The sequence below is a fragment of the Aegilops tauschii genome, chromosome 3 (genome assembly GCF_002575655.3).
Source record: "Aegilops tauschii subsp. strangulata cultivar AL8/78 chromosome 3, Aet v6.0, whole genome shotgun sequence".
NCBI lineage: Eukaryota > Viridiplantae > Streptophyta > Magnoliopsida > Poales > Poaceae > Aegilops > Aegilops tauschii.
In genome coordinates, this window is record NC_053037.3 from 603,277,816 (window position 1) to 603,300,473 (window position 22,658).

Sequence of the window (22,658 nt, forward strand, 5' to 3'; positions counted from 1 at the left end):
GCCCCCTAAGAAAATCTTGCCACACTTTTCGAGGGGCCAAATTTGCCCATTGTGGTTGTAAATGCCCTCAAGGAGCACGGTTACTCTCCCCCCCTCTCTCTCTCTCTGCCTCCTTTGTAAATATCCTCTATTGAACTTTGAAATTCAATCAAATGATTTCAGGATGGCTTTGCCCGTCATGGTGCATAAAAAAGTTAAAACTCAGCCAATATTATGGAGGTCAAAGAAAAGGGCTTTGTTGGCAGCGCTACGCCTCGTCCAGCTGAACTGACATCAGAACGGCCGTCTCCAGAGCTATTGGATCCCACATGCAATAGCCGTTTGATTTGAGCCGCGTCAGTTGCGGTTTAGGGTTTGCAGCATAAGTCATGTTGCGCTCGGTTTTACAACATGGCCCGTGTTGCACTCTCTTTGCAAACACCTGGTAGGTTCGAACGGGTTTGCAAAATGACTCATGTTGGGATCGCTTTGCAAGCACCTGAAACGTTTGGATAGTTTTGCAATATGAGCCATGCCGCGCTCTGGGTATGCAACATGACCCATGTTGTGTTCGCTTGTTGCAACAGTGATGGTGTTAGCGCCAGGTCCTTTCTGTAACAGGCATCCGCTCCCAATCTTTGTAGCAGCGAGAGGCACGTCGACGAGCGGCAACAGAACACGTAGCAAGCGCATGCGCCACAGCCTGGCAAGCAGTGACGTAGCAACATCACGATGACTAGGCAACAACATCCACGATGACCGACCATGCATTAGCACCGCACTCTCCTTTGCATCAGGGCGGCGACTGACTGGTTGTGATGGTTGTTGTGTGTGGGTAATTCATTGCATGGAGACAACAAGGAAAAAACATGGCGATGTGAGAGAGATGAGCGAGGAGATAAAGAGAGGGAGAGTAGAGGAAGGGCATAAGATGCATCGAGGCGATTCTGGAGAAAGAGAGGGAGAGTAGAGAAAGGCTTGTAACTTGCCCTCTCCCTCTAGAATGTTCGAGTAGTTGTATTAGTTCTTTAGGATTTGGATGAATTATTGCATGATTAGCACTTGATTGAATAAGTGATCCGATCATTCTCTATACTAGATGATACCTCGCACGTTGCTGCGGAGATTTGTAGTACTGTATAGGAGGATTTATGGAGTGAGAAATAGTGAAACTTATATATTTTTTATATAAATACATGTCTAGTTGAACCTCTGAATGGTATAAAAAGTTGAACAAAGAACAATGATATTTCGTAGAGCTGGTTATCTTTAGCTCTATAAATGGTTCAAGGTGGAGAATGCAAGTTGGTTCCTATTCGGTTGCATTAAGACTTCGAAGCTCGCAAATTAGTATGAAATATATTTGTTTCTTGCTCCGATACACATATAATGGACAACCAAATGATATTACCTTGAATTATTATGCCAAAGATCTCATTACGATATATGTTGCTTCTCTTCATGTAGGCGATGCATTCGTCTAATTACAAAAATATGGAGATACTCTGTGAGTGGCGTTTTGGCCCATGGGAGCGAGCGCTCCTGGTTTTTAAATGTGTTTTAAACATATTTTGAGATGTCAAAAAATTCCAAATAGAAACTTGGCTCGTACATCTCGATATTGTACATGCTCACAAAGTTGTTTCGTGAAAAACCGACAAGTTATGTTTCGCGTGTGAAAAAACAAAATCCGGTGTTAAAAAATGCTTTTCACAAGACATCCTTTTGTCTTTTTTACACAAGCCAAAAAAAATATCGGTTTTCTCCAAACCTTGACGTGCACATATATAATGTCGAGATGTATGCGCCAAATTTTTGTTTGGAATTTTTTCACACTTTGAATTATTTTTTCGCGTGCAGGAGCGCGCTCTCCCTGGAGCACCAACGGATTTCCGCATATGAGAGTGGCGTTTTGGCACATGGGAGCACGCGCTCCTGGTTTTTAAAATGTGTTTTAAACATATTTTGAAATGTCAAAAAATTTCAAACAAAAACTTGGCTCGTACATCTCGATATTGTACATGCTAACAAAGTTGTTTCGTGAAAAACCGACAAGTTATGTGTCGCGTGTGAAAAGGACAAAATATGGTGTTAGAAAATGCTTTTCACAAGACATCCTTTTGTCTTTTTTACACAAGACATAAAAAATGTCGGTTTTCTCCGAAACTTGACGTGCACACATATAATGTCGAGACGTATGCGTCAAATTTTTTGAAATTTTTTCACACTTTGAAATATTTTTTCGAGTGCAGGAGCGCGCGCTTCCGGGAGCACCAACGGATTTCCGCAGTCTCTCCAACAATTGCACAAAGTATGCAATGTACATCGAGACGCAACTCCCTGTTGGCCAGGGTGTGGGTATGTTGTCACATACACAGGAACGGGGCAATGTACCAAGAGGCAACAGATGGTTACAGGGGTGGGGTATGCAGCAATGGAGAACCTGGAACGTGGCACTATACATCGAGAGGCCATATCTTCGGGATGGGGTACCGTGCTATGACCGAAATGGTTTTTTGTGCATCGAGAGGCAATCGACTACGGCCACAACGAGATCCTGTTCATCGAGAGACAATGACTTTAGAATGGGGGTAACGCGCTATGGCCACAATGGGGTTCTGTGCATTATGAGCATGGCGGCAACGGCCACAACGGGGCCTTGTGCATCGCGAGGCAACCGGCTGGGGTAGCGGTACCACGCAACGACCACAATAGAATCTTATTCATCAAGGGCGTGTTTGGTTGTATTAGTGAACAATAGCTGCATTGCATACACATCCCAACCCAGCCCGATCCTGAAAAAACAGCCTCATATGCGACATCTGCAAGGTGTTTGGTTGCCTGCATATGGACTTCCTGCATTAGGGGATCAACTTTGGCACGTTGTTTGGTTGCCTGCATGGTCTCGGCGCATACAACTACACGCTGTTTGGTTGCCCGCATGGGGTATGATTAAGAGCTAGCACTTGCACTTAGCACACAAGGTTAAGAGCTAGCAGAGAAAGGGGGAGAAGAAATGCAGTGTGCGTCGGACCACGGCGACTGCGGTGGATAGTGGCTGTGGCGCCGTGTCCAACATGACGAGCATGGAGTCGTGGACGAGCGACCCCGTCGGCGGCACGGCGAGCGACACCGTTGGCGAACTAGTTGCGGTGCTTGCGCAAAGACAGTCGACAGAGGAGGAGCGCGCCATGGTGTCGTCAGTGCAGTGGACGAGAGAGGAGGACGAGATGATCGACGTCGGAAACAACACCAGTGTAGTAGGGCGAGAGAGAGGAGGCCAAGATGATCGACCCCGTCGGCGGCGCGGCGAACTACAGTGTGCATGGAGGCAGAGGACATAAGAAAGCAGTGTGCGCGCCATTGCAGCGTCAGTGTAGTAGGAGGACGACAGAGAGTAGGCCGAGATGAGCGACACCGGAAACGACTCTAGTGTAGTAGGACGTGGGCAAGGAGATCAAGGGGAAGGGCTTCGGCGTCGAGAGGGATGAATAGGAGGGCTCTGAGCAGAGGACAGAGGAGCTCGACATGGCGGCGTCAGTGCAGTAGACTGCTGTTCAAAGAGAGACGAAGTTATGAGCGTCAAAACCAAAAACTTACAACACGAATGTTGTGAGGAACTGCGAGATTAGGCTGCTGGTCAAAGGAAATTTCAAATGATCGATCGTGCACGACGAATCTGACAAAATTCGTTCAGAATAGCTCCAAATGGGAACACGAAATTAAGAACTTACGGTCGACGAAACTACGAACCGATCGCCTGAATGAAACCGTAGCATCGAGGTGCATCTTTTTCGTCTAGAGCTTACCTCGAATCGAAGCACCGTTGTGTAGATCAGAGGGAGAATATTAGATAGAAGCTTAATGGAGGTTGAGGAAGACCTCACGTAATCACCTCGCATGCCTCCCGTCTCCACTCGTGCAAGGGCCCACTCGCTTGCGCTCGCCTCGGCCTGGCTCGCGAGAAACTGCCGATTCGAGCGTTTCCAATGAGCCAGGCTCTGGGCTGCTTTAAGAAGCGTGCAATGCAGGCCCAACAGTGAAACCAGGCAACCAAACAGGCCTCTTCCTTTCCGCGCGGGCCTGGTTGGGCTCGATGCGGGCAACCCAACACGCCCCAAATGTCAAACGACTAGGATGGGTGGGGAAGGGGGCGGTACCACACTATGTTCGCATGCAACGGGGTCTTGTTCATCCAGCACCAACTGGCTGGGATGGGGGGAGGGTGTTACCACGATCTGGCCGCAACAGGATCCTATGCATCACGGGTCAACCGACTAGGGTGGTGGTAGAACATCTAGAGGCAACATACTCGGGGTGGGGCTACCGCACGGTAGCAACAGGCACTACCGTATTGCGCGCAAGTGGCACATCAACAAGCGGGGGTTAGCTCCTCACATCGCAACTAGCAACTACACTCTCACGCATACGAAGGCCTCCAACTGCAGCGCGCACGCTGCAATGGAGGTAGTGTGAACATCGAGAGGCAACATGCTGATTGTCAACTCTATGTATCGCACGCGAGGGGCGCACTAACGCGCTGGGGCTCCTCGCAACACACCCAGAAACTACGCTTGTGCATACATGAAGGCCTCCAACTACCGCGTACGATGCAACAGGAGGTCTCTACTTGCGCATACGGCTTTCGCGAATGCACCCTGCCAAGTATACACAACATCGATCGCGAGCGAGAGTCTGGTATCTCAATCGGGACCTCCTACTACCCTGCACGATCAGAACGACTAGCGCATATGCATACGGCTTCTCCTGCTATCTTGCACCACACAATAGCCAGCTAGAGACTCTCGCGCATGTCGTCGAACAATCGGGTTCTCTCTATAATGTGAAGTCTCGCTCATGCAACGGGCCTGCAACTACCGCGCATGAGAATCGCTCGATCGGCAACTACCGCCCACGTGCGACCGATCGCTCGGTCCCGTAATGTGAAGGCTCGCACTTACTCACTTCGTTCCAAAACAGATGACCCAACTTTATACTAACTTTATTTTGAAACGGAGGGAGTAGATACGAGAGATTGCGGAAAACTCCTGCATCTCACTCGAGCCGACCACCCACCTTATACCGTGTGAAGTGTTGAAATCACCGTAAAAATCTCGCGCTCACTTACCATGATTTTTTACGTCATGGAAAGCCCGAAAAAGTCATATAGTTGTGCCGCCGGCCTTCTCACAACGAAAATTATATTTTTATCATAATAATATTTTTATAGAAGTAGGTGCCCAGCACATCCATAATAATACATGTTTTCGTCAGTTTTACCATCATGGTAATGCCACTTTCATGACAGAAAATATTTTTGTTAGGAAGAAAATGTCACATATGTGTCTTTTACTTTAATGTATGTCATGTATGCTCATTCAATGTGAGTAGTACACCCCATCACTTCCCTTTGTCTCTCCTGCAAGGAAAAGCGGCTATGGTTTCTGCCTCCCGATCGATGGCGGCGCCGATCTGTCACATCTCCTGTGGCCTTAGGGCCATGGGTGCACGGTGGAACCCGGCCCTTGTTGGCAGGAGGGGTCCGTTTTTAGATACCACTTCAATTTCTTTTAGAGTTTGTGTCCTGCTCAGGAGACGAGACGGCGGCGGCTTCTTTAAGATGGAATAAGGTTCTTTCCGTCTAGCCTCGTCTCAGTTGTGCGTCTAGCATCGTCGAAGGGCGTGTGAAGGTGTGTCTCCAGCGGATCGCAGGACTCGGCCGATGGTTGTCATTGGTGGATCTGCTCGGATCAGGTTATTGTTCGTCTTTATTCATGTGTGTTCAGGTTGGATCCTTCCTATCTAAGTTTCTCTTCATCGGCGGCGGTTGATATTCTGTTGCGTTGGTCCTATGAGGCCTTAGCACAACAACTTTATTTTCAACCATGTGGCCTGCCGAGACTATTAAATGAGCAACAGGCAACCAAATCCCATTTGGCGCTTCATGCGCCACTACTAGGGAAAACCTTACCAGTAGCGCTGGTTTTTGAGCTACCAGTGGCGCGGGCACCAGCGCTACTGCTACGGTGCTACAGCTATTTTGTAGCAGTAGTGCTTGTTTAGGCCAGCGCTACTGGTAAGTTCAGATACTAGTAGCGCGGCACTGGAGAGCGCTACTGGTAAATGAGCGCTGCTCGTAATATTTTGGCCCGCGCCACTGCTAAAATTTATGTTTTTTTTTGCATTTTGGCGCTGTACATGCTTAAACAAATATATTTTTTATACAATAACAGCTCATCATGAACTAGTCTGTTTAAATAGCATATTCATTACCACTTGTCATCACCACCAAACAATGTTCGTCAATGAGACATCATATAACAAGTTGGTCACTAGTCATAATCACAACTCCTCATTATCATCATCAACTCTAACACATTGTAGCACATAATAACACATTCTAGCTACGACCTACTTCTCTCAAAGGACCTACTCTACCCTCTCTTAGGTAAAATATCATAAAATAAGATAGGCATTGACTCTCCATTAAGGAAAATTGACTCTCCATAATAAAGAACGGAGATCATCCTGTCTCCAAGTCTTGGCCTACACACAATGTTGCTTCCAAGTAGCTCTCTACGATGGTCGAAACATTTTTTGAAATCATTTATTATCATGGCTTCCTCGCTTTTAGAAATCCGGTATGGACAAGAGTGATGTGGATACTGTGGCTGACCTGGCCGTGGTGGCCGTAAGCTCATAACATCAACGCGACCTCTCGGCAACATCAGATGAGGCACACAATCCATCGGGATTTTCTGTTCAAAAACATAGTAATAACTTTGTACTTAGCAATGTAGTTTAGTTTTAAAAGAATTTATGCAAAAGATGCACGGATGTCGTAATAGTAGAAAATCTTACCATGCTATCTCCATTGATGTTACCGTAGTTCAACACGTGCACTAGTGGCACGTATTGACCATAATGTGGAGGAGTTTGATAATAGCTATTGTAATTCTCAAGATCAGTAAAAAATGCGATAAGACCATCGTTCTCCTTATAAGTTAATTGTGCTTCATCATTGTAGTAGTAGGTTCTGTCTACCATTTTCCGTACATTTTTTGAAGAATGAAAATAAGCTGTCAATGGAAATAAACTGTCAAATATTTTGAAATAAATAATATAAATTACTTAATAAATATGTTTGAGAAACTCACATAGCGGTAGAACTGGAAGCGTGTCAACAAGGACCCAAATGGTCATATTCTTTTCGTCGATGTCAGGATCACCAAGATCGAAGGTGAGAAGCATACCCTCATGAAAATCATACGCCTTGCAAAGGGCTTCCCAATTCAGGCAACCAAAATTGGATGAGTTCACAGAATTGTATAGATTTATAGCAAAATCATAACCATGATGGGTCCTTAGTTGAATTATCTTTGTCTCCATGTTTTCATGATCTTCAAAACTCATCTTCTCCAAGACATAGCGTCTTGCATGGCATGGGATAAGCTAGTCGAATTGTAAAAGACGGAAATTACACGTTGAAGAAGCAGAGAAGTCGTGGAAAAAATAACAAAAATCACTTGTCGTCGTTGCGTACCGTTTCAACATCGAAGGTCTCTTGGAGCTTGATGCTGAAGCGCTGACCTTCTACCAGGTGAGGCCTGTCGCACAGACCGCGCTCATCTTCGCAGTACTCGCACATAGCAAATTCCCTTTCGTCGTCAGACATTTCCTAATAGGTAATTAATAATCCATCATCAAATACATATATAGTAGTTTGTAGCAAAGATCATTATATAACAACTAAAACACCTAAAATTTGTAGTTTGTAGTAGTTTGTAGCAAAGATCATCATCGAACCTAGTTTGTAGCAAAGATCATCATATAATCCATCATCGAATACGTATATAGTAGTTTGTAGCACAAACCGCGCTCATCTTTTGCATTCAATAAGCAAATAACTAATAGGTAATTAATAATCCATCATCGAATACATACATAGTAGTTTGCAGCAAAGATCATCATATAATATCACTAATACATCTCGAATAATAGCTCCTCTAGGTTCAGGGGGCCGCGGTGGACACCCAAAAAGAAGGAACCATCACAGGATCATAGCTCCAGTGAGATCCTCAAAGAATCTGCCAGGTATTGGAGAACATGTCGTCCGCCAACGCAACCATGTAGCGCTGGACGTGCGCGTCCTCCTCCGTGACACGGTGCTGTACCACCTGCGCGGGGGACTCAAGCCTCTGCACCGATGCAGGCCCACGTGACCGCCACCAAAGAAGCTCCGGGTCGACGACGGGCTGGCTCCTCACTAAGCTGCGCTCACCAGAAGGTAGCACAACCCAGTACCAGCCCGGCGGAGCCCAGTCCCGGACATGGCCCCTCGGCTCAAGCAGGAGTCCTCCGCCGAGTCGACGACGAGGATGCGGGATAGACATCATCGACGTCGAGAACAAAATGCTTAATTATGAAAACAAAATTAATAAACACTTAGCAAAATTCGGCATGACCTTTGCTAAAAGCAGGACATATCGAGCGCCTGAAATTTGCCAGAACGTAAACGAATCGACATTTCTGGCAAAACATAGGCCACTCGGAAAAATATGACATGTCCAAAATGTGACATGTTCAAAATATGACATGTCCACTGTAAATTTGCATATAACAGGAAAATTTGGTTTAACTAAAAAAAATAACAACAATTTCTTTAACTAAAAAAATACCTAGAATTCTGTTAACTACACCTAAAACAACCAAAACACCTAAAATTCTGTTAAGTAAGCCTAAAACAACTAAAACACCTAAAATTCGGTTAACTACACCTAAAACACCTAAATTCTATTAACTACACCTAATTAAAAACCTAGCTAAATTTCTGTCCTAACTTTAAAACCTAGCTAAATTTAAAAACCTAGGGTTCATACGAATTAACTAGGGTTCATACCTAATCTGTCCTAGCTAGGGTTCGATCATAACCTACATTATTCTAAGAACCTACATTTTTTCAACTATATAGGATTCAAAATAACTACTCTCTAATAACTATAACTAGGGAGGGAGGGAGGAGGAGGAAGGAGGGAGGGAGGAGTACCTCTCGATGGAGGAGGGCCGGCGCGGGGGGGGGGGGGGGCGACCGGCGGGGGAGGATGGCCGGTGCGGGGGGGGGGGGGCAGGGAGGAGGCCGCCGGCGCGGGGAAGGGCGGCCGACGCGGGAAGAGGGCCTGCGCGGGGGAGGGCGGCCGGAGTAGGACGCGGGGGTGGCGGCCGGATCGGGGGATTGAGGGATTCGATCTGTGAGTGTGAGCGCGTGAGTGTGAGTGAGTGAGAGGGGAGGGGCGCGCGGGCCGGCGCGGGAGGAAGCAGAGGTGGGCTTAGCAGCAGCACGGGGGAGGAGGCCCAGCGCTATAGCTAAAGCTGCAACTGAGGGCCGAGAGCGTGGCCCATCAACAGCAGCGCTTGCCGGGAAATCCCGCGCTACTGCTAACGTGCGCTTGCAGTGCTGGTGTTGTCAGGCGCTATTGCTAAATAGCAGTAGCGTGGGGTCTCTAACCAACGCTACTGCTAAATGTTTATCAATAAGCATTTTCCTAGTAGTGCGCCTACGCGACGCACACCCTCCCCTTCAACTGTTTTTCTCTATGGGCCGGCCCATTAAGAGGTATTCTAGTGCTTCGGCTGCCGGTTTCCGTTTTTTCTTTTTAAATTTTCTCGGTTGTCTGGACTGGGGTTTTTTTACTTTGATTTATTTTATTAAAACGTACGAACTTCTTTAAATTTTGTGAAGTTTCTTTCAAATTTCTCAAAATGACGAATTTTTTTGCAATTTGTAATTATCTCAATCATGAACTTTTTTCAAACTAGTAATTTTTCAAAATGGTTACGGTCAGTGGTCAAGTGAATAGTCAACGGGTGAAGTGAAAGGACAACATGTCTTGTCATTGGTCAACCGGTCCAGTCAAGCAGATCAAACCATGTTTTTTTAGGGGCGTTTTTTTTTTTGCTTTTAGGGGCGTGAACAGAATCAAACTAAAAGGCTCGCGCTGGTGGGCCAGCCCACGAACGCAGTGCTTCAGGCCGCAGTTTGCTCCATTTTCAATCATATGGCCCAGGCCCCATTTTCAATCACAATGGGATGGATGGGCACCGTAGCAGAGACGGTCGATGCAGGCCCATTGTGAGCCTACAGAGCCAGCTGGTCGGCACAGCGAGAGAGAAGGACGGAAGACTCCGTCGCGGTCAGCCAGTCATTCTCCTCCTCGTCCACTCCACCCAAGTCTGAAAAGAAGTGCACTCCGACTGCGCCGCCGTCGTCCACTGAATCGAGTGGCTCCTCCTCCCCCACTCCCCACTCTGCCGACTATCTCCGGGCCACGCCGCCTGGACCCGAGGACACATTGGCGAGCGAGCAGGGGAGCGGAGCGAGCGCCGGCGTCCGGCCGCTGCGTGCCGGAGAGGAGCACGGAGGCCGCGCGCAGGCGACGCCATCGTCCTTCCACTTCCGGTGGTAAACCCGGTATCCTTTTCCCCCATTTTCCCCCATGGTCTAAGACAGTTTCTCTTGCAATGCAAAGCTTTGTGGTCTGTAAGCCCCTATCCATCCATAACCCACATGCCCCTATCTGCAGTCCCAACCCATAATAATTCAGTACCCCTAGAATTATTTTTTTGCGGGGCTAAATTCTTTTTTCAGCTTGTAGAGAAAGCATTGAATTTTGCTCACGGTAAACTGCATGTTGAATTGAGAATTTTCCTGTGCCCGTCAAAATAAAGAGATAACATTGAATTTTCCAAGCGCGTTTTGACTTGGAGTAGACCTCCTAAACTTCCAGCTCAATCCTGTTTTGACTTGGAATAGTCTTTCTGAACTCCCAGCTTAACCCTGTTTTTGACTTGGAGTAGACTTCCTGAACTTCCAGCTTAATCCCTGATATCTGAATGGCTACTTGTGAGATCTGAACTTTGAGATTTGGAGCATTTAGATCTCTTAATTAATTGTCTAGCACACACTTCTTTGATGCTTACGTGCCTTCAATTTTGCAGCGTGTGATATCTAAGAACATGGTCACCAGAGCTGCTCAAATGGACGGTGGTGTTCCCTTGCCTGTGTATCTGACTATCAGCTCCTGACGGCCCGGTGCCGCAAACAGAGGAGCATATTCTTCTAGCTCCGCAGGTTCTGAATTCTGAAGATTCTTGCCAGCAATAGCATGTTGTCTTTGCAGTTCTGAGCAAATGGACATTTCTCCTCTGTGTTCTTTAGGTTGGCGTGCCATCGCTTATTGATGATCCAGAGTTTATAACTTGGGGAGGTGGAGCTTCGATGTGTGCTGGTGTTTTCCAGTTCTCTACATTATTTTTACTTTTTACAGTTATTATGTTCCTGTTCTGACATAAGTTTTTTGTCTCCCTTGTTTTTAGAACTCTTCAGTTTCGTTCACTGGCTATCAGTTTTCTAACATCCATGGATCTGCCTTGTCATCCGTGGATGGCCATGGTTATCCTCCCCCTCCTCCTGCTCCTCGTGCCTCTCACCGCTGCCCAATTGTGGCCATCCTGTGGCGAGAGGGCGACTACAAATCAAATAGCACCTACGAAGCCAACCTCAAGCTCCTCTCAACCACCCTCCCGAAGAAAGCAGCGTCAAGCACCAACCTCTTTGCCACCGACACCGTTGGCAATGTTCCGAATGTCATCTTCGCCCTCGCACTCTGCCGCGGGGACTCCAACGCCTCTGCCTGCGAGGGCTGTTTGGTTACTGCCTTCCAGGACGGGCAGGAGCACTGCGCGAACTATAAGGACGCCGCTGTGTACTATGATAGCGATCCTTGCATGCTCAGGTTCTCCAACAAGAATTTTCTCGCCACCACCGTCAATGAACATATGCTCGTCATTGTGAGCATCGAGAGCTTGATGGTGAACATCTCGACAAGAGCCGACTCCTTCAGGCTCATGTTGTTCACGCTTCTGAACAGCACGGCTCAATCGGCCGCGAACAGCTCGAGGAGATTCACTACCTCGCGCTTAGATGTCAGCGTCAGCTCCTTGCCTACGCTCTACTGCCTTATGCAGTGCACGCCAGACCTGACCGCCGATGAGTGCACGGCATGTTTGCAGCCTTACCTCCAGTATACACTCAAATACATGGATGGTAAGAAAGGTGGTCGAGTACTGGGGACACGGTGTAGCATGAGGTACGAGATATTTCCATTCTTCCAAGGGGACCCCATGCTGCGTATTATCAACTTAGCACCTGAAGTTCCACCGATCAACAGCACCATGCCACTGATTACCGTGAACCCACCCCCGCAGCCGCAGTCACAGTCGCCGGTTGCGGCGGCACCACCACCTCCGGAGGTGCAAGCGACCACCCAAGAACTTCATGGTATGTAAAATTTTCATCCTTCCCGGCAGATCCTTGGTTGGAAATGGCACCCTGGCTTCAATTAGATTCGTTAATTTAGGTAACATGTCACATATCTTGTGTGGAACAAAAAAAAATTTGGAAAATAGTTTTTTTTCCTGAAAAAAGAGTAAACTCCCTCTGTCTTTATGTCGAGTGATGCATGCAACTATTAAAAAGAACATATACTGAATATTTTATATGCTACTAGAAGTAAGCTAGAAAATTATAGATATATTCTACAGTAGATTATCTTTCATGGCAGTTGATTTAGTCTACATAGTTGCAATGTCCACTTACAAGGAAAACCGATAGTTAGATCTTTTCACTATTTTGATAATTAGCTTGTTACGTATGTGCTAGCATTTTTAGACAAGTAGACATGAGCTGAAGAATACATGAATAAAAAGAAATAAGTAGGAGAACTAAGTTAAGTCAATAACAAAGGAAAGGATGTTTATTGATAAGGGAAAAGATGCTAGAGTCAGAATGGTTCGAAGGTCAAAGGGGGGCGACCCATGTTCAATTGGTGAAGTGTCGTCGAATGAGATGATCCATAGCCAAGAACTGATTTCTAATTGTCTCATCACTAAATCATTTCGTTTTTATATTTATATGAAAACTATATGTGACTTTGTGTTTTTCTAGGACGCAATTCACGCCGGAGGGCGCTCTGGATTATCGCTGCGGCAGCTCCATTACTGTCAATATTTCTGTGTGCTATCCTTTTTGTTGTATGGATAAGAAGACGAAGAAAAGGTTTGTTGTTATCACGATTACAACATGCCTCTTAGAAAAACTACCACTTATTTATGTAGTCAGCCTTAACGTTGTATGTGTGTCCTCTCAATTTAGGAACGGAAATCTTACACGATCAAGCTGCCGCGAATAGGCCGGAAGAAGATGAATTGGTTTGGAGATTGGAAGAGAAGAGTTCAGAGTTCACTTTGTTTGACTTATCTGAGATATTGCATGCTACACACGACTTCTCCAAAGAAAACCTACTTGGGCAAGGTGGTTTCGGCCCTGTCTACAAGGTAAATGTATTGTCTTGAAAAGATTCAATCATATATCCATTCTAAAATATATATTAAATCAAGATTGCCAAGAAAACATCCTTATATACTTACTATAACACTAATTACAGTAGTCCAATCTATAACGAATCTTGCTATGTTTTCCTAGTTTTGTAATCTACCTTGGAAAATAATGTAAGTTCCAGTATCCACAATGGCAGTTATCATATCACTCATCCTGTACAAGCAAACTACGGTGAAAAAGGTGAAGCCGCATGCTTTCCATTATATTTCGACGGCCTAGAATGGTATTTTTTTTACGTACAGTTGCTTGATAAACATATATATTATATATGTAGTCTAAAATCCAGTTTTATAAATGTATATCAACCAAATATGGTTAGCATAAGTAACCTAACGTAGCCCTAACCTAGAAAGAAAAAAAATAAAGAAACTCTTGATAAACATGCTTATTTTGCCCTATTCAGCAGTGGATTGGAACTTTGAAGGAAATAGAAGTAATGCAGTGAAATGGAATATTGGGGCCATGGATATGTGATCCTGACTTGCTGTTTTCTGTGTATCCCAAAAGTCATTTCCCGTGGATGGCATGTCATCCATTTTCTGTAATTTCAGTGAAATATAATGCCTCCTGTTTTGTACATACTTCCAGGGCCAGTTAGCAGATGGAACAGAAATTGCAGTTAAAAGGCTTGCCTCGCATTCAGGACAGGGTTTCACAGAATTCAAAAATGAAGTTGAACTTATTGCAAAACTACAACACAGTAATCTGGTCAAGCTCATGGGATGCTGCATTAAGGGAGAGGAAAAACTTTTGGTGTACGAATATTTGCCAAATAAGAGCTTGGACTTCTTTATCTTTGGTACGCACAATGTAGTTTAACCATATTTTGGATCGTGTTTCATCCATACTATAAAATGCACTCTCTAATGTTCAGATGTGAGCCGAACAACTTTGGTTGATTGGAACAAAAGATGTGTGATAATCGAAGGGATAGCCCAAGGTCTACTGTATCTCCACAAGCACTCTCGGCTGCGCATCATACACAGAGACCTTAAGGCCAGTAACATTCTCTTGGACCTGGAAATGAATCCTAAAATTTCTGATTTTGGGCTAGCAAAAATTTTCAGCTCCAATGATACTCAAGGAAGCACAAAGAAGGTGGTGGGAACATAGTAAGCGTATGACACAATTAATCAGCTGATTCATCAACGTTTAAATTTTTGATATAATATATTACTTGTGCCGTCAACTCATTTCAGTGGTTATATGGCTCCGGAGTATGCGTCTGAAGGCATTTACTCGATCAAATCTGACGTGTTCAGCTTTGGTGTGTTACTTCTTGAGATCCTTAGTGGAAAAAGGAATTCTGGTTTCCATCAGCATGAAGACTTTCTTAACCTCCTTGGATATGTGAGCATTCTGCGAACTCTCGCACACGTATATCCATTATAATGTAGACCTAAGTCACCTTTTTTCATGTTGATAAATTCTCTGCAGTCATGGCATCTCTGGGAAGGAGGGAGATGTCTTGAGCTTCTAGAAGCATCGATTGTTGAGGAGATCCATGCAGCGGAGGCTAGTAGGTACATTAACATTGCGCTAATGTGCGTACAAGAGCGCGCAGACGATCGGCCAACCATGTCGAATGTCGTCGCAATGTTAAACAGCGAGAATGCTATTCTTCCAGAGCCTAAACATCCGGCATACTTCAACCTACGGGTATCTAGGGAAGATGAATCGGGTAGTGTTCCATACAGTAATAATGCCGTAACCATCTGCAGTAATAATGACCTGACCATCACTGAGGAGCCAGATGGCAGATAGTTGATCACCTTGCTTCAGTTGTTGATGGAAGTGCTAGCAATCAGACAGCAGGCAGGCAGACCAGGTCAAGTAAACTAGAGCAGACCAAGTACATATTGTATTTAGCTTTTGTGCATTCGCACTATCCTTTTGGACTGGCGGCTTCTGCCGTTGGATTTAAATGAGGAAGACTTGAAATCCAAAAGATTTCAATCCTCAAGTAGCTGCATTAGCTGAACCTGCTTAGTATGTGTTGCATGTATATGCACCTTTGATGTTTTCCTCAAAATTAATTCCATTGACGTGCAAGGCTAACTAGAATATTGATATGCTTATTCGCAAAATAAAAAAAAAGGAATGTTGATATGCTTGTAGCAGTTCCATACTGTTACAAAATGAAGCATTTCCGTCAGTTGTCATGGTTAGGCCAACATGGAGTTCTTCCTTTTGCAGTTTAACATGCTGAAGATGGATAAGTACATCAACCGTATTACTTATTGCTAAATTATCTTGATTTAAACTTTATCTGGCAAGTTTGTACCTTCAATGAGTTAAGTATGTTTCTACTTTTTAAAATTTCATGTATTACTTCAACATTGTCAAGAGTTATTGAATGATAGAATGAGAGCTTAACTATTTTACTTGTTTTTAAACCTGACATTTCTATGTTTTTTTTGAGAAAGGGGAGCACACAGCCATATTATTATGTCATTTCTAAGTTATGCTTTTGCACTGAACCAATGTGTGCTTTTTTTTGAACCAAAGATTTTATTCCATTAGCAACATTTTACAGAGTAGTGCGGAAGGGCTCACACTTGGCATGGCAAAACATCTATTGCAATACAGGGTCATGTCACTAGTAGGAAAACCCTTATAGGAATAGGACGTTAGTGGCGCGACGCCATTTCTGGACGCTGGCGCTATTCTGGCAAAATAACATAGGCGTGGGAAATAAGCTGTGCGCCGCTGACATAAGCATATTACAGGTGTGCGATGTGCTGCAAACATGAGTAGTCCATGAATCCTAGCGGACATAAATACTAGTGGCGTTGGAGTGCACCAACACCGTTAGCATATTAAAAAATAGTGACGTCTATCTCCGCACCCAACGCCACAAGTTCTTTGTCCCTGGCGCCTGGAAATAGTAGCACGTCTCATATCTACGCATGACCTGTAGAGAAAGCGTCTTTACGGGTGCCGGCATATGTTAAGAGTAGAAATTCACACGCGGAGACTTTCGCGTCACATTCAACAGTGGCGATGCTCCATAGAGTTTTGTGGCGTCCTTAAAGTGGGCAGCGCCACGGACAAAATATGAAAACAGTAGTGTGGTCACGAAAAATAGTGTGAAACCAAAAAGGTTTTGCCTTCCCTCGAATGATGTTCGTATCCAATTTTCACTATATATTTGCCCTATTATTTGATCGTTCGGAGGCACACTCTTCTCTCTCCCCCCCCCCCCCCCCCCCCCCCCCCCCCCCTCACTCTCTCTCTCTCTCTCTCGTCTTTCTCTCCCATGTAGCAAACCGACCAGAGATCATCCTAATGGCAGCGAAAAACGATGTCGTCCGCGTGGTGCCCGACAAAGTTGCCGGCTCGGGCATTGTTTGCGCAGAGACGAAGAACATCATGCCAGCGTATCGCAAGACATCGGTCCGGGCCTCCGAGGTGTTCCAAAGACGGTGTTCTAGCCAGCACCAATACAACGTCATGCCCCGGAGCAACGGCGCCATCTTCCTCCAATTCTACTTCAACGACTCAAGGTCCACGGTCACGTTTGGTTGCATAACGGCGACCCGAGTCCGTGACTTTCTACTCCGTCCCACTCAACGTCATGGATAACATGCCTCTGGCATCAAAGAGATGGATCTAATTTTCTTGAAGATGCGCTATCCCGCTTTAATATATATCCTATTTTTATATATATTTTCATAACCTTATTCAAGAATCAACTTGCGGTCCAGTTTCTCTGATTTATTCTTTTTTTTAGACAAACTACAAAGCTTTATTACGTCGTCACAATGTTTACAGGGACGAAATCAAGATCGTTGGGCTGGCCTAACCAAACATGACGGCCAACCCCGAGAGATAAAGCGTGCTTTGCTAGTTTGTGAGCCTTGATATTCGAGCTCCTAAATTCATGAAGTATATTACAAGCCTCAAATTCAGACCTATGTTGTATGATTTCATGTGCAATTGCCTCGTAGCTTCCTTTGTTTTGCTGTTGGATGTCGTCGACGGCCACTTTACAATCCGAAGCAACATGTACCCTCCTGACATATATGTCATCTGCCAATGCCAAAGCCTCCCTGATTGCGAGCATCTCCAAGGTGCCGGGGTCTGAGAGATGGGAGAAAACCACCGCCGAAGCTCCCAAGAAGACTCCGTCTTGGTCTCTACAGATTGCTCCCGCTGCACCCCGCGCCCGGCCTACTGCGGCATCTACATTGATTTTGACCATCCCCAATGGCGGTGCAATCCAGTGATTAATTCGAGGTTGTGGCAGCCTAACACCAGCGACATTCGGCTTCTGGATAGTCTTGAGATCTGCTATGTAGGAATTTACAAACCCATTGATGGCATAAGGTGTCTGAAAGATATCCTCGTGTATTGCCTTCCTTCGGGCGCCCCATAGCACCCATAGGGTGACGACGAAGACAAGGAAAACGTCTTGGTTGAGCGCTTCGTGCATGACGAACAACCATCTTTTTGCGTTTTCCTCAATGCATGTGCTCATCTTGTCAAGGATCGCCTCTGAAGACAGCGCCCAGGTGCTCCAGGAGACCGAGCAATCCACTAGGGCATGGCGCCAGGTGTCAACAGCCCCACAAAGACAGCAAACTCGTGAGGTTGACATATTTCGATGGTGGAGTAGCGCTGCTGTGGGGACAGAATGCTTGGCGAGTCTCCATAATAAGAATTTCAGCTTTGAGGGAACCTTGATCCGCCACAGTTCGGTCCAACCCTGGTCAGCACCAATGGAGTCGGAAGAGGATCCATCTTCATACAACCATGCCTCGTGACTTAGCTTCGTTCGCTGGATCATCCGGTACGCCGATCGTACGGTAAACATGCCCTTCCTCTCCTCGGACCAAGCCCAAAAATCATCAGTCTGGCGTGTACAAAGGGGTATTTGCAATATTGCTGTTGCGTCGATTGGTATAAACACCGTCCGGACTAGATCCTCCTTCCAGGATGATGAAGTATGGTCTATCAACTCAGCCACTGTAGTTGGTGGATTCTGCACTAGAGAGGTGACCGGCTTCTTCATGTTTGGTCTCGGCAACCAATTATCCTCCCATATATTTGTCGATTCACCGTCTCCGATTCTACGCACCAGCCCCTGAACCATGATATCCCGGCCGTCCAAAATAGCCCGCCAAATCTGCGAGGGATGAGACCCTAGTGTTGCGCCAAATATGTCCGAGTTAGGGTAATATACTGCTTTCAGGATCCTCGCACTCAGAGACAGTGGGTTTTGCAACATGCGCCAGGACTGCCGTGCTAGGAGGGCCAAGTTAAACATCTCCATATCCCGAAAGCCAAGACCTCCAAGATGCTTTGGCAGGGTCACCACGTCCCATGCCACCCAACTCGGTTTTCGTTTCCCATGCTTGCTTCCCCACCAGAATTGTCTGATCAGCGAAGTAATGCTTTCACATAGACCCCGTGGCAGCCGGAAACATGCCATCGAATATACTGGAATTGCTTGAGCCACTGCTTTAATCAGTACCTCTTTCCCTGCTGAAGATAATAGCTTTTCCATCCATCCCTTAACCTTTTCCCAGACTCGGTCCCTCAAATATTTGAAGGTCCCGTTCTTCGAGTGACCGACCTCCGTTGGCATTCCCAGATACCTGTCACTGAGGGACTCGTTATGCACATTCAGAACATTTTTCATATCATCTCTTACCGCTTGTGGGCATCCTCTGCTGAAGAAAATCGAAGACTTATCATGATTTATCCTCTGACCCGAAGCCAAGCAGTACGTTTCAAGTAGGTTTGATACCGCTACTGCCCCCTCATTCCCTGACTTAAAAAGCAGCAGGCTGTCATCTGCGAAAAGAAGGTGGTTAATGGCCGGGGCCGTGGGTGCCACCTTTAGTCCAACAATATTTGATGATGAAGAACTGGTTTTCAGGAGGCACGAAAGGCCCTCCGCTGCAATTAAGAAGAGATAGGGGGATATCGGATCTCCCTGCCTTATACCTCTGCTCGGCATAAACTGATCAAGCCTTTCACCATTAAAAAGCACTGAGAAGGATACAGACCGCACCGTGCTCATGACTGTTTTTATCCAAGGGGGGGGGGGCAAAACCGAGTTTTCCCATGAGTGCTTCCAAATAGTCCCATTCCACCCTGTCATATGCCTTCATCATATCAAGCTTAAGTGCACAATAACTGTTAGCCTTAGCTTTGCTCCGCTTCATAAAATGAAGACATTCATATGCACTGATAATGTTATCCGTTATGAGTCTGCCCGGTACGAAGGCCGATTGCTCCTCAGATATGATATCCTGTAGAATTTGCTTGAGCCTGTTTGCAATGACTTTGGAGGCAATTTTGTATAGGACATTACAAAGGCTAATAGGCCTAAATTGGGACAAGACAGTGGGGTTTGTTACCTTGGGAATCAGAACAAGGATGGTGTCATTTATGCACTCCAGGCTCTCCCCCCCCTCACAATTCTCAACACTGCCTCAGTCACCTCTGTACCACAAAGCTCCCAGTGTCGCTGATAAAAATGTGCCGGAAAACCATCCGGTCCGGGCGCCTTGGTCGGGAACATCTGGAACAAGGCTGCCTTGACCTCCTCGTTTGTGTAGGGTGCACACAACAACTCATTCATCTCCGATGTTACTTTCATTGGGACGCTGTTTAGGACAGTCTCCATGTTGCTTACCCCCTCCGTGGTGTATAATGTCTTGTAGAAGTCGTTCACCATGGCCCTCAGCTCGTCCGGGTCATCTATGAGCACCCCAAGCGAGTTATGCAGGGCTTTGATCATGTTCTTCTTACGCCGGATGCTTGCCCGTAGATGAATTTTTTTGGTATTCCTGTCTCCCGAAGAGAGCCATTGAACCCTGGATCTCTGCCTCCACATGACCTCCTCCCTATGGTACAATTCCACAAGCTTTTCATTGATTTTAAGTTCAGCATGTGTTGGTGCTGTTCTGCTTGCGTCCGATCTCAATTTTTCAAGTTCCCCCTTTAGCTGTTTAATCTCCTTGCGCACACTACCGAAAGTGTCCCTATTCCATCGCCCCAGATCTTGTGACACGGCCGAAAGTTTAGCCCTGAGCTCTTCTAACCTGGTGGCTGCACCAGTATTCGCCCATGTTTCCGCAATCTTGCTGCTCCATGACTCGTGACCCTCCCACATGATCTCGTACTTAAAAGTGCTATGCCGCTGGTTGTGTCTTTGTTCTCTGTTCAAATTCGCCAATATAGGACTCTGATCGGACGTGGCTGCCACCAAATGCGTGAGGTCAGCCAAAGGGAAGCGGGCTTGCCACTCCACCGAGGCCAAGGCTCTGTCAAGGCGCACCCTTGTAAAAGTTCCTCCCGTGACCTTCTTCTAAAAGGTCCATGGAATGCCCGTATAGCCAATATCTAGCAGCATGCACACGTCAACGGCATCTCTGAAAGCTTGGATTTGCGCATTGCTTCGCTGACCGACTCCCACGTGTTCTTCCGGACGTAGCACCTCGTTGAAATCACCAACACAAAGCCACGGGAGACTGCTCAAAGTACTGATGTTTTTTAACGTATCCCAAGTCTGGTATCTCATGTGGGTCTGAGCTTCTCCATAAACTACAGTCAATCTCCATGGATCTTCACCCTGTTCAAGGACCGAGCAATCAAGGTGGTAATCAGAATAACCCAAAAGCTCGATATTTATTTCATTGTTCCAAAACAAACCAATGCCTCCACTTCTACCACGGCTACTAACTGCATAACTATGATCATAACCAAGTGTTCCTGCTAACGCTTCTACCCTCGAGCCTTCAAGCTGAGTTTCTACAATACACAAAAGGGTAGGGGCAAATTTCTTCGCAAACTCGCGAAGTTCACGGACTGTCGCGGCTTTGCCCACGCCGCGGCAGTTCCAGCAGAAAACACTCATTGGGCTCGGCGGTGCTCGTCACCCGGGCCCGCCTGCTTTGAATCGTTCTTGCTAAGAAACAAACTTTTCGCTGCTGAAACCTTGTCTGTCTCCGGCATTGTCTTTGCTCTCTTTGACTCTTGTATCGCGCTTGGGCTTAGGGCCACCGGCGGATTGGGGGGAGGGGGTAGTGCAAGCATAGTCCCCTTTGTCTCCTCCGAGTGCACCTTCAGGCCTTGATGCGGCGTTTGTTCCGATCCTCTCTTCCTGACCTTCTCAGCATCAGCCATCTCCATATCTTGTTCGCTGTACTCCTCAACATCCTCATCTTGCTGGGAGCGTGAGCGCCCGCTTCCACCGGACCGTCCTCCTCTGCGACCCCCCTGCGTCCGCGGCCTCCTCCCGAGCCGCTGCCGTTCCTCATGACCCAAGACGCCCTGAGCTCCTTGAAAACGAGAGCTGACGGAGGGTGGATACCTGTCCCGTGATCCTTGTAAAGATGGCCCAGCATACCGCACACGGCACACCAATCCGGTAGCTTTTCATACTTGACCTTGTATATCTGCCTCTCGCCACCCCGTATCATGGACACGACATTCTTGAGGGGTTTAGTAACATTAATCCTCACCCAGACACGGTGGAAGTTTCCCGTGAAATCATGTGACTGTGGTTCCGTGAAAAGAACCTCTCCCACCTTTGACACAAGAGAAGGAACCAGGTGGGCGTAGAGGATTGGTATATCATGTATCTGAATCCAGATGTCTACTGTGTCCAGCTTGACGTTTGATGGCTTCGTCACTCCGTCATACTCCTTCAGTATGACTGCATCCCCCCGGAAGTGCCACGGTCCCTCGTGCATGACTCTCTCCCAATCCCCTAAACAGGAAAATTGGATGGTATAGAGATTGTCTTCCAGGGGCTTGAACTTGGCTTCTTGCACGAGGTCCCAAGTAGCTCTCATATTCCGAAAGAACCAAAACTGGCTATAGGGTTTTTCAGAATTAACCCTAGCGACTGCTATCCACCGTGCTGCCTCCGGTGCATCCTTCTCGTCAAAGACCACGTCGTCTAGGTCTTCCTCCTTCAAACCCAGATCTTGCATCATCTTCTCAACGTCAGTGACCCCCTCTGGACACGGGGATCCATCGGCCGCCATGTTGTAACCCTAAACCGATATTAGCGATCAGGTTCTGCAGATACCCTATGCCCCGAACCCACCAGCAGCCAGCGCCTCGAATGAGGAGACGGGCGATCGGTCCCCTACGATCCAGGAGTGCCAGCCGGGAAGGAGTCGCGGGCGGGGAAGGACAGGTCTCGACGGCGGCGGAGATCGCCCCTCGAGGAACAAAACCCTAACTAGAGGGAAACACACAC

The 22,658-nt window shown here is 46.6% G+C and overlaps 2 protein-coding genes across 15 annotated transcripts; one reads left to right on the forward strand and one right to left on the reverse strand.

The window, feature by feature from the left end:
* The first annotated feature begins 10,094 nt into the window (after window positions 1-10,094).
* Window positions 10,095-15,499, forward strand: LOC109770818 (cysteine-rich receptor-like protein kinase 10). 14 transcript variants are annotated; one of them, XM_040385911.3, is made up of 11 exons: window positions 10,095-10,438; window positions 10,975-11,107; window positions 11,195-11,264; window positions 11,363-12,125; window positions 12,207-12,316; window positions 12,983-13,093; window positions 13,190-13,371; window positions 14,024-14,234; window positions 14,310-14,547; window positions 14,635-14,785; window positions 14,873-15,499. In XM_040385911.3, the coding sequence occupies exons 3-11, from the start codon at window positions 11,255-11,257 to the stop codon at window positions 15,197-15,199; spliced, it is 2,103 nt and encodes a 700-aa protein (XP_040241845.1). In that variant the 5' UTR covers window positions 10,095-10,438; window positions 10,975-11,107; window positions 11,195-11,254; the 3' UTR covers window positions 15,200-15,499. The 14 variants fall into 14 exon arrangements, 13 of the variants coding, with proteins under 13 accessions (XP_040241845.1, XP_040241847.1, XP_040241840.1 ...); XM_073511280.1 differs by having other exon boundaries at window positions 10,150-10,447; window positions 11,195-11,256; window positions 11,353-12,125; XR_005752826.3 differs by having other exon boundaries at window positions 11,363-12,316; window positions 14,310-14,553.
* A 4,333-nt stretch (window positions 15,500-19,832) lies between these two features.
* LOC141020799 (uncharacterized) lies at window positions 19,833-22,440 on the reverse strand. The gene is made up of 5 exons (XM_073495743.1): window positions 21,812-22,440; window positions 21,370-21,761; window positions 21,132-21,199; window positions 20,886-21,020; window positions 19,833-20,756 (listed from the first exon to the last, which is right to left on the reverse strand). The coding sequence occupies exons 1-5, from the start codon at window positions 22,438-22,440 to the stop codon at window positions 19,833-19,835; spliced, it is 2,148 nt and encodes a 715-aa protein (XP_073351844.1).
* Between the last annotated feature and the right edge of the window lie 218 nt (window positions 22,441-22,658).